Source organism: Phascolarctos cinereus, unplaced genomic scaffold (assembly GCF_003287225.1).
Source record: "Phascolarctos cinereus isolate Bilbo 61053 unplaced genomic scaffold, phaCin_HiC Scaffold_1;HRSCAF=81, whole genome shotgun sequence".
Lineage (NCBI taxonomy): Eukaryota > Metazoa > Chordata > Mammalia > Diprotodontia > Phascolarctidae > Phascolarctos > Phascolarctos cinereus.
Genome location: NW_027555514.1, coordinates 286,650,684 through 286,662,982, shown reverse-complemented (window position 1 = coordinate 286,662,982; position 12,299 = coordinate 286,650,684). Strand labels below are relative to the sequence as shown.

General features: G+C 48.4%; 1 protein-coding gene across 2 annotated transcripts in view; it reads left to right on the top strand.

The window, feature by feature from the left end:
- The window catches only part of MPPED1 (metallophosphoesterase domain containing 1), a 113,290-nt gene that overhangs the window by 40,530 nt on the left and 60,461 nt on the right, over nucleotides 1-12,299 (top strand). For both annotated transcript variants that reach the window (XM_020982812.2, XM_020982813.2), the window contains one exon: nucleotides 563-744. In XM_020982812.2, the coding sequence (XP_020838471.1) occupies nucleotides 563-744 (182 nt within the window). The remainder of the gene's footprint in view (nucleotides 1-562; nucleotides 745-12,299) is intronic.

Sequence of the window (12,299 nt, the reverse complement as noted above, 5' to 3'; positions counted from 1 at the left end):
ACGGCCTCATTTTATAAAGAGGGAAACTGAGGCCCAAAAAGGGGAGTGACAAAGGTGACCTCAAAATCAGGGGTAGTGGCAGAGACAGGATGGAGCAAAAGAGGAAACTGAGGCCCAGGAATTTGCCCAAGGTCACTCAAGTGGCAAGAATACCCTGGCCCTGCCGCTCACAATGGAAAATCAATGGAGTCAAAGGGCCCGGGCTTAAATCCAGCCTGTCATACTCACTACCTGAATGGATCGCTGAATCCCTAGCCCTCACTTTCCTCATCTGCAAAATGGGGTGACTTCTGAAGGTCCTTCCAGAGTTCTGTCTACAAGCCTGATCTTACAAGTCTCTAAACAACTTTGCCATGTGCCCTTCCCTGTCTCTGAGCCTTAGTTTGCTTCTTGGTATTCTGAGAGGGTTGCACTGGTGATCTCTCAGGTTCCTTCCAGTTCTAACAGCCTCCCATTTTCTCTGGACAAACTAGAGCCATTTCCGAGCTTGGGGGTCTGAAGAAACTTGCTCCCTTCCTTCCCGGGGGCTCCCAATGACCCATGTTGCCTTCTTCTCCTGCAGGGTGGATCCAGTCCCCCATGATGCCCCCAAGCCTCCAGGCTACACCCGCTTTGTTTGTGTCTCTGACACCCACTCCAGGACAGACCCCATCCAGATGCCCTATGGAGATGTTCTAATCCATGCTGGGGACTTCACGGAGCTGGGGCTCCCCAGCGAAGTCAAGAAATTCAACGAGTGGCTAGGTAAGTGGCCCAAGGTGGTGCTGAGTGACAGGCTCATTTCCCAGCCCAGTTATAACCTTCACCAAAAGGAAGCAGCCTCTGTCCAAAGAGTCCACCATCCTGTGTTGGGAAAGGTCCTAAAGGGAGGACCAAGAGTCTAGGGTTCAAAGTCTGGGTCTGCCGCCTGGCCAAGGACTGGCCTCTTCTGAGCGTCAATTTCCTCACTTAGGAACTGGAGAGAATCGTGCTTAGAAGCATCAAGTCATAGACGCTCAGGGCTGGGAGAGACACCAGACGCCATCAGTAACAGGAACATCCCTGGATGATGAGTGCTCATCCTGCCTCCCTTGGAATACCTCCAGTGATGGGGAGCCTACTGCTTGCTGATGCAAGCCATTCCACTGTTAGAGAGCGCTAAGTGGTAGGAAGGCCTTGCTGGTAATAGAGCCGAAATCAGGGCCTCACTGTGGACCTCAGGCTCCTCATCTAAGAATGGAGGGGGTGGCCTAGAAGGTCTCCAAGGTCCCTTCCAGCTCTGATTTTATGATTGTCCTGTCCTACTGCCCCCCCCAAGGATCCAGGGCCCTATGAGACCCTTTTGAAAATGTGTATTTATATATTTTAATATATTATGTTTTATTTGTTTATTATTTATATTTATTAATATTATTAAATATATAGATTGATTATATAAAATTACTTTATATATACATATATACTTTATAACTAGAAAGCTATATACTCTGTATATATATACTCTGTGTGTGTGTGTGTGTGTGTGTGTGTGTGTGTGTGTGTGTATATATATATTCTATAACTAGAAAAGCCTGTATAGACACAAAACTTTCAGATAAGGCCACAGAAGTAGAGATGACTGACTGCTAACTTCCTGTGGGGGTTGGGAGGGTTCAGGAAAGAAGTCATGGAAGTGGTAGCCTTGGGATAGACTGTAAACCCCCTCAGAGCAGGAATCATGTCCTCACCACTGAACATACTGCCTGGCACACAGAAGGCAGTCAATAAATGAATGCTTATTATTTGTTTAAGCTATGCACAGGACAGATGCTGCTGCTGCTGATGATGATGATTATAGCTTAGGTGTATAGGGGCAGGGACACAGCACAATGGATAGAGCACCAGCCCTGGAGTCAGGAAGACCTGAGATCAAATCTGGCCTCAAACACTTACTAGCTGTGTGGCCCTGGGCAAGTCATTTAACCTGGTTTGCTTCAGTTTCCTCATCTGTAAAATGAACTGGACAAGGAAATGGCAAAACAGTCCAGTATCTCTGCCAAGGAAACTCCAAACAGCATCACAAAGAGTCGGACGCAATCAAAATGACTGAACAACCGTCATATAACAATAGCTATTGTTTATATAGTACTTCCTCTGTGCCAGGCACTGTGCTAAGTGCTTTGCAAGTCCTATCTCATTGGAGCCCCACAGCAATCCTGGGAGGGAGGTGCTATTATTATCCCCATTTTACAGATGAGGAATCTGAGGCAAATCGAGATTAAAATACCTGCCCAGGGTCCCACAGCTAGTAAGTGTCTGAGGCCAGATTGGAACTCAGGTCTTCCTGACTGCAGGCCCAGTACTCTGTGTACAATTCCTCCTAGGTATTTCCAATCCTGTGAAGTATCATTTTGCCCATTTTACAGATGAGGAAAGAGAGACTAGAAAGGTGAAGTGACTTAGCCCAGGTAGTGAAGGTCAGAGCCCAGATTCAAACCCAAGTGGTCTCCTTATCTTCACCCAACCATTTTTTGCCCCACAGCAGATCCCCACCACCATCACAAACAGATGTACACACAACAAACATACATACATAGACACACAATGTATGCACAAACATGCACACACCCACAGTAAGTGATTAACAAATGCCCTTCATTTTCATCCATCCATCCATTCATCCATCCATTCATCCATCCATCCATCCATCCATCCATCTATCCATTCATTCATCCATCCATTCATGCATCCATCCATGCTTCCATCCATTCATCCATCCATTTATCCATCCATTCATCCATCTATTTGTCCATCCATTCATCCATCCATTTATCCACCCATTCTTCTATCCATCTATCCATCCATCCATCCATTCATCCATCCATCCATCCATCCATTTATCCATCCATCTATCATCCCATTCATCCATCTATCCATCCATCCACCCATCCATCCATTCATCATTCACCAGACAAAGGCTGTTTGTGTTCCATTGTGAAGTGGAGACTTAGGAGTTCTACACAGATAAAAATGGGAGGGAGGGAGGTGAAGCCATTCCAGGAGGAAAGAGCAGTGTTAGCAAAGGCAGGGAGGTTAGACAGAGCAGAGGAGATTTGTCTCTCCCCCCTTGGAATCTCCATTTTCCTTCCACATTCAGCTCCAACACCATCCACATGAAACTCTTCCCATATCCTCTGCTGCCAGGGCCCTGCCCATTCCCATCACTCCGTGGCTATTTTGCACATACCTCTCTATGGACTTTTTGCTTCTCCTGGAGAAAATCACCTCTTGCAAGTCGGCATTTTTACTGAAGTCTTTGCATCCCCAATGCCTCACACAGTGCCTGGCACCAAGCACTGCTTATTGAAGTGTCTGTGGTCGATTAGTGATTGATGAGAGCAATGTTGGGTCAGACTGGAAGGACAAATTTGGGCCAGCTGTAGAGAGGGCCTGCAATGCCAGGTTAAGGAATCAGGACTTCATCTTGTAAGAACTGGGTAGTCATGGGAGACCCTTGAGCTGTGGAGCCACACTGGATGATTCCTTTGACGATTGCATGGAGAGGAAGTGAGACCAGGGGGCCCTTCAGGAGGCACTTGTCACAGTCCAGGTGGGTGGGAATTGGGCCAGAGCTTGGGAATGGAAGAGATGGCTGCAGCAGCCCCCCTCGCGAACCATCTACATAAAGGCCCTTCTGTGCAGCTGGGAGGTGCTCGCCTGGGGACAAGAAAGGAGGGAAAGCTCTCTGTGCCGGCTGGAACATCATCTCTTTCCCCCGGGGCTGACGGCTTCCCAGGCAGAGGCTCAGCTGCGCCACCAGGGATGGAGACCAAATGGAGGGAAGTGGCATGTGGGAGCTCCAGTCCCGGCCAAGGCAGAGCCGGTGCACAGGCCGTCTGTGGGCCTCACTTGGCAGGGAGAGCGGCGCTGCTGTCTTTCTGGGCAGCATGGGGTGATTTATACAGCCTCCTACCAAGGCTTGTGTTGGGGGTGCTTCTCACCCTTAAAAAAGAAAAGACCATGGTTCATTGTTGGAAAATCGATTGGCATCGTTTCTAGAGATGACAGAGCTGACTCACATGGGGCTGCTCTGCCCTGAACCAATTTACCTGATCCAGGAGCTGGGTTTGGGTGTGGGGGCCAGGAGCTAGCAGAGGAGTCCTAGGCATAGCTGGAAAGAAGCCTGGGTAGGGAATGTCAGAGCTGGGAGGCAGCTTAGAACAGGGGATGTCAGGGCTGGGAGAGATCTTAGACGGTCAGAACTGGGAGCAGGGAGCCTTAGAACAGGAGTGGGAGGTGCTTAGAGGTCATTGTTAAGCCATTTGTTCTTTTATGGAAATTGAGCTCCAAGAGCATAGAGTTAGTGTGGTGGCCCAGGGAGTGAGCTCCTGTGGGCTTAGCTGCAGTTTAGCTTCCCAGGGAGGAGCTGATGAGTGACAGCACAGAGCCACAAGCCGGCAGCCTGGAGAAGGAGATGTAATGAGAGAAATTTTTGGCTTTTTTCAGTCTTAACAAATATTTGCAATTAGGTCCTTACCCTATTTTTGGCAGGCTCTAACTAATAATATTGATTTTTAACTGGAAATCCTAATAATGTGTTCTGTGAACACACAGTAATTCAAAAATGTGTTAAAATGTGCATGAGGTTGGGACATCATTCTTCAGGCCTGCTAGGAATTCTATTTACAACATAGACAAAATGTGGCTTCAAAGTAACATGGCTGCTTTGTGAGCTTGTGAGCTCCCTGTCACTGGAAGTATATAAGCAGAAGCTGAGTTTCCTTTCTGGGACCTGGTAGAATAAAGCCAGACTTCCTTAAACTTCCTTGCTCTGGATCTTAACGTCCTTGTCTAGAAATGGAGGGCTATAGACTGGATCACCTATAAGGCCATATTCTCATCTGACACTCTGTATTCTATGTTCTAAGGCCCCTTCCATCCCTGACCTTCCCTGTTCCAAGCTCCCTCCCAGCTCTAATATTCCCTGTTCCAAGGCCCCTCACACCTCTGCCATTCCCTATTCTTGCACGAGTACATGGAAGATTTTCAGACTGAATAATCTCTAAGGTTATTTCTAACTGGTCTTCTAAGAGTTTCGGAGCAGTGGCTCACATGGAGGGATCCCAGTGGGTGATTTGGTTTCTCTTTTCCCCCCTGGGAGCAGGGGGATATCACTAAATGCTTGGGGCACAAAGCAAGGGAAAGGACAGTCTGTACCCCCCAGGACCCAGGACCCCGGGGGAGGGGGGAGACAACGCGTGAACAGGTATAAACTAGGTATAAACTAGACAGAGACAGGATAGACTGGGGACAACAAAGGGAGGGAAGGCCTGGCACTGAGGGGGTGGGAGAGCTTCTTCCTGGAGAAGGTGGGATTTTTGAAGGCACTTGAAGGAAGCCAGGGAAGCCGGAAGGTGAGGGTGAGGAGGGAGGGCATTCCAGGTATGCCCACTGGGCACTGGAGGACCCAGCAGCTTTTTGTAGATGAGAAGCAAGGCCGCTGTTTAAGACTCACTGTGGGAAAGGGTGGGAGAACCTAATCTAGTTTAACATTCAGAATGGATTAGGCTGCCTTGTTAAGTAGTGAGCTCTGCATCTCTGGAAGTATTGAAGCAGAGGTAGGAGGGCCTTTTGTTAGGAATGCTATAGAAAGGTTAGGTTCTGCACCGATGCTAGGATTCCAGAAGAAAAAGCCACTGTGGCCAGTGCTGGGTCAGCTACCAGGTGTGAGCACACAGCCCTCACTGCCTTGTCATTGTGACCCAAAGATTAATCAACTGTATTTAATTTCCATATTAAATTAAATTATTTATTTCTTATTAATTAACTGATTTATTACATTTTAAAGGGAGCAAGCCCAGCTAGAATCTATCTTTCAGCTTTCAAGGGTCAGTTCTATTCTAGTTGGGTTAGCCATTAAATTACATACTACACCCAGATTTCCATATTTCCTTCTTTGCCCTCCCCTGGCTGCTTTACCTGATAGCAGAGGTCAGAACCAGGAGCCATGGATTGCAGCTGGAGAAAGGCAGTTTTAGGTGTGATAGCAGGAGAAACTTCTCAACCATTATACTTGTTCCCAACTGAGGCCATCTTAATAATGAACTCTCCATCCTTAGAGGCATTCAAGTAGATACTGATGATCACATGTCAGAAATACTGTGGCAGGAAGGGGGCAGATTTCTACCCTAGTAAGGAAGGAGAGGACTAGATGCTCTCCAAGATGTTTTAACATTATGCACATACCTATTTTCACAAGCAGCCATCATAGCCAGGGCAAGGATCATTAACTTGGTTTTACGGATGAGGAAATGAAGACCCAGAAAGGCTAAATTATTTTCTGAGATGACCCAGCTAGTAGATTCATATTCAGGACAAACTTGTCATCAAAGCTGTACATTTACCTTGAAATAGAATTGTCATTTTTCAAACCCTCAGGTGCTCTTTCTGCTCAAGATCTCAGGCCATCTTCAGCCCAGCCCTGCACAGCCCAGCATAGCATGGCAGACCTTCCTAGAGATGCACAGCACAGGACACCCCCACATGTACTAGACTCGTGGAGCAGCCTCCAGCTTCCCCCAGGGATGGATGCTCTGCTCTTCCTTGAAGAGGTCTCACTTATCTCACTATCTCTTCCTCCTTCCAAGGCAGAAAATTCAACTTAGCACTCTCCTGACTCCAAGCCCTGTGTTCTTTATGTGACCTAATGGTGTCTCTCAATTTAAAATGAACTTCAGGTCTGGAGAGGCCGCTCTGAGAGAGCTGGATCTGGAATTAGGGCACCTGAGATCTAGACCTGTCTCTGTTGCCAACCACTTCTATGATCTGGAATAGTGGGGGAGTTGAGAAGGTCTATTCACAAACCCCACCTCTGACACTGACCAGCCATGTGACCTTGGGCAAATAATTTCACTTCTTTGAGACTCAGTTTCCTGGTCTATATAATGGGTCTACTAATACCTGTAAAACCTACTTCATAGGGTTCTTCTGAGGCTCAGATGAAACCATGTGTATAAAGGTTTCTGGTTATAGAGCACAGGGTGACTTGCCTTAATGGAGGGAGTCCTGCACTGGAAATCACAGGTTTGGACCAAAATGCAAATGTGAGCTATCGTTGTCATCATGGACATGACTACTGCAAATTTCCAATTTATGAGCCTCAGTTTCCTTCTCTGTAAAACAAGAGAGGTTGGCTTAGCTGGCTCCAGTTCAGCCCACATTCACAAAGCGTTACCTGTGGGCTGAACTGGGGGACACAGAAAGTCGAGGCCCCCACTGTCATGGAGCTTACCAGACGTGCAGGCTGAGACCACATGATGGCCCCGTTGCCCTCCCCTTGTGTGTCAGTAAGCTCCCTCCACCGTCTCTTTAACCCACCTCACCTTCACCCGCAGTCGATTTCTTACAGGAGAGAGCGGGCTGGATTCTGTTGGAGTGTCATTTCCCCACCCTGCCTCATATATGAATGTGAGCTACTTGACTCAGTTAATGAATTTGGAATTCACTACCAGCCTCTTCCCTGTTCATTAATCTTATCGAAAGCCTTTACAATAATATTCCAGGGGCCACCTACAGATTTGCAAGAGTAGATTAAGATAATTAATAAAGAAATGCAGCAGAGACTCCAGCAGATCCCAGACAGGGTGGGAGGCTTCTGACTTTTCATCCCAAATGAGGATGACATTGATGGCATTTCTCAGTGGACCATCTTCCTGAGTTTTCCTTGTATATATATCCATATCCCAATTAGAATCAGGAACTGGGAACTCTGGGGTGCTTTGTTTTTCCCCTAACAATTGAAAGAAGAGATTTACCATTTTCCTCTCTGCACCCCCTACAAAGGTTAGTGCTAGAGTTTCAGAATCTCTGACTGCAAGGGACCTTATTGGATTATAGGGTCTCCACTTTAGAAGTCATCTTATCCATTTAACAAATGAGGAAACTGAGGCTCAGTGACTAGCTTGTGGTCATCTAGCCAGGAAGTATCACAGGCAAGATGAAAAGTCAAGTCTTCCTGGCTCCAGATCAGGAGGTCAGCCCTCCATCCGCACTGACACACTCGGGTTGAAGAGGCAAGACTTCTGGGGCAAATCCAGAGTGACAGCTGAGTCCAGCAGGAGACAGGGGCCACAGGCCCCCGCCTGATAAATTGCCAATTGAAGGATGTAAGAGGAGTCGTGTTGGAGGCATTCAGAAGAGGGAGAGATGAGAGAGAGCAGAGGAAGGAGGAGAAGTGGAACATTGTGGAAAGAGCCCTCCATTTGGAATCAGAGGCCCTGAGTGCCAGGACTAGCTCTGATTCTTTCTCATCGGGGCCCACTTCCTTTCCCTACTCTGACCCTCAGTTTCTTCCTCTATAAGAGATGATGGCATCTCTGAATATACAATACCAAGACCTCTCAGGCAGAGGACAGGAAGGGAGCCAAACAAGGAGGTGGGTTTCAGTGAATCAATAATATTTACTACTCAACTACTCTGTGCTAGGCACTGGTGATATACAGATAAAAGTGCAGCAGCTCTTGCCCTCAAGAGACTTACATTCTAATGGGGACAAAGCGTGAACCTACATAAATAGATCTCTAATCTATAGAAAACGGATACACTAGACAGCAGGTTAGCAGTCTTCATGGAGGAAGGGTATGAGCCTTGAAGGAAACCAGGGGTCTCAAAGTGAGGAGTGAGAATATTCCCAACATGGGTGATGGTGTCGGAGCCACCTCTGTGCAGAACAGCAACAAGTCCTGTGTGACTGGACCGCACCATGCCTGGAGGGCAGGAGGCTGGAAAATCTGAGGGGCCAGGTCACGAAGGGCTTTGAAAGCCAAGCAGCAGGTTTTACGTCATATCCTGGAAGGGATAGGGAGCCACTGGAGATTTCTGAGCAGAGGAGCTAACATGGTCAGGAAAATGACTTTGTCAGCTGAGTGGAAGACGGATGGGAGTGGAGAGAGACTTGAGGCAGGAACTCAGTAAGAGGCAAAAGCAACAGGTCAGGGGCTCTAAAGGGCCCTCACGGACCCTCTGACATCAGGAAAGTCATTGACAAGGCAGGAGAGCATCCAGAGAAAGGTGACCAGCCTGGTGAAGGGACTGGGGACCAGCTCATACAGGGAGTGCAGATCCAGTCGGGAAGGGTGAGGCTTGACTTCACAGACAACAAAGTAACTGACTTTGAGTGTTTGAAAGGCTGCCCCATGGAAGGGCCCAGAGGGCAGAACTCAGGGGGATGACAGGTGGCAGGGGAGAGGACAAAGAGACAGGTTTGGGCAGATGTCGGGAGAACTGCCAGGAAATGAGAGCTGCCAGGAGTGGTAAAGGCAGCAAGGATACTGCTGACCAAGGGTGTGGCCTGGCCTCATTATCCAGCGAGGGCCCTTGCAGCCCGGCGAGTCTGGAATTCTGGGGACTGGGAAACAGCCATTAGAGGAGAGTCTGAACTTTACTGGATAATGAGGTGTCAATAGCCCTAGCAAAAGGGAGAGAGAGGGGGAAGATGGGGGGGGTGGGACTGGAGAGTTAGAAGTGATAATTAACTTTGCCTTGGTGCACGAAGGGACCAAGGACTTCAGTTAAATATAGTAAAAGAAGCAACCCCTTAATTAAGTCGTTAAAGGGGGAAGACAGAGAATGCCAATATGAGACTCAACCCAGGCCCTTTGGGGACTCCTCATTCATGGCTTCCAGGGTCGGCCCTGAGACCCAAAGGTGCTTGTTGGTGAAAACTTGGGGAACGATTGTGGTTGTGGATGAGGCTGGAAAGAGCTCAGAGTCCGGAGACCTGGGGTCTGACTCTAGCCCCACTATCAAGTATTTATGTGACCCTGGCCAAGTCATTTGCCCTCCTTTGAACTTAGCATCCTCTGTAAATTGGGACTCAATCCTGTTCTAAGCTCCCTCCCAGCTCTGACCTTCCCTGTTCTAAGATCCCTCCCAGCTCTGACTTTCCCTGTTCTAAGGGCCCTCCCATCTCTGACCTTCCCTGTTCTAAGCTCCCTCACAGCTCTGACCTTCCCTATTCTAAAGACACTCCCAGTTCTGACATTGCCTGTTCTAAGGTTCTCTCTCATCTCTGACCTTCCCTGTTCTAAACTCCCTCCCATCTCTGACCTTCCCTGTTCTAAGGGCCCTCCCAGCTCTGACCTTCTCTGTTCTAAGGGCCCTCCCAGCTCTGGCCTTCTCTGTTCTAAGGGCCCTTCCAACCCTCAGAGGCTTTCCTAGAATCACAAATTTTCATCAATAGAAAACTTGTGACATCTTGTCAGTTCTCTGCCCCCACCCCAGCCAAGTTCTCCCCTACCACACCCCCCATCTTTGCCTGAACATTCCCCTCATGCCCTCTCTTCCCCCCACCCCATTCCACTTTGGGGCAGATCTCACTGTCGGGAAATCGTGCCTCCTAGGGAGCTGAGATCCGCCTCCATCTCCTTGGACCCCCTTCATCCTGGGGCTGCCCTCTGGGGCCCAGAACTACTGCTCTCATCCCTCTTCCCTGGGATAATCTTCCAGGTATATGAAGGATGCTTATGCCCCCCAGGACTTCTTTCCTGTGGGCTGGGTAGTCTTTGTTCTTGTCTTTCACACACTCCAGTCCCTTCACTCTCCTGATCACCCTCCTCTGGACACTCTCCCACCTGTCAAAGCCCTTCCTCAGCTGTGGTGCCCAGAACTGACCACAATCCTCCAGTTGTTGTCAGAGCAGGGCAGAGAGCAGTGGGACTGTCCCCTCCCTTCTGCTGTCCCAGCTTTTCTTGGCTATCATGTTATCCCAGTGATTCGTGCAGAACATTCAGGCCACTGAGATCCTCTGGGTCCTTTTCATAGGACTTACTTTTCTCACTACTTTCCTTCCCATCTTGTCCTTTTGCAAGTTTTGTTTTTGTTTTTGTTTTTTTTTAACCCAGGAATGCTATTTGACACACACCCTTGTCAGCTTTAGAGGCACTGCGGTGTAGCAGAGAGTGGTGAGTCCTGTCTGCATCCCCTCTTAGAATCTGAAATGGTTGGTGAATTCCTCATCATACTACATTGTGCTAGCTCTGGAATCTGCATGAGTAATCCATCTTCCATTTCTTCCAGTTGCCCCGGGAGCCCGTAGCACACTTCTACACTCTAGCGTGGCTCCCTATCCACAAATCTCTGTGCCATAAGTCTCCGGTCATATTTGTGGATTAGCTCCAGATAGGTGACCTTCTTCCCCAGACACAGTGCTGCCTCACACCCCAGCAAACCTGTTCACCTCTGACAATGTACACTCTCAGATGGCCGTGTTCCAGTCCTGAGCTGCCTCCTGCCATCTCTCCCTTGTACCTGGGAGGTCACAGGCAGAATCTTCCCTCCAGATCTCTGAAAAAACCATATTTCCTGTACTCTGCTTACCATTCCACATCTGGTGGTTGTTCGGCCCAGTTAGTGACTGGTAAAAGCCAAGCCTCTTAGGAGAGCCAGCCACAGATTATGCAAGTGAGGTTGGGTGTTCATTTTAAAAATTAATTAATTTTCTGCATTTCAAGGGAAAACATTCTTCCCAGAGCCAAGTTTTGTTTTTGCAAAAGGACGGAAATTCAACTTGCAGGAAGAAGGGACAGAAAGTAGAATTCCAAGTCCCAAGCCTGCCATTTTGACCACTAGTAATTACAGTGTTTTTAAATTAATGGACAAACCCCTGGGAATAGGGTGTTTAAATGCTAATTATCTATTTACAAAAGAATGACTGGGAAGGGGGAGGGGAGAGAAGAGGCAGGATGACACACACTGGGCTGCCTGGGGCAGGCAGGAGGAAATCCCAGGCTCTTCCACACGAGCCCACCTTATGTGCCAAGCCCAGAGAATGGTAGAAAGGTGGGTGAGACCCAGCCTCCGGCCTTGAGGAGTAATAGGACGGATAAGAAAAACGGGCAGCCATTCAATTCAACATCTATCACGCACCTACCTGTACAGCCCTGCCTCACTTATATGCAATTCACTTGCGAGTCCTGACATCGCCTTCCTGATGTCACGGCTCTTCAGAATGAAGGAGGGACAACAATAATTCTAACAGCTACACCGCTAGGCGCTAGGGATATCAGGACAGAAATGAAACTGGCCCTGCCCTCAAGGAGCTTCCATTCTGCTGGCAGGCACCACCTTCTCCCAGAGCCCTTTTCTGACCCTTCTAGTTAGCACTCTCGCCCTCTTGAGATGTTTTGGTATATTTCGTGTATTTACTTATCTGTGCACAAGCCATAGCCTTCCAGCAGAAGCTAGGTCTCTTCCATCATCCGTCAGGCAATTGCTCAATAAGCATTTATTGAGTGTCTACTACATATGTACCCAGGTAGGCCCTGTGCTGGGTGCTGGAGATA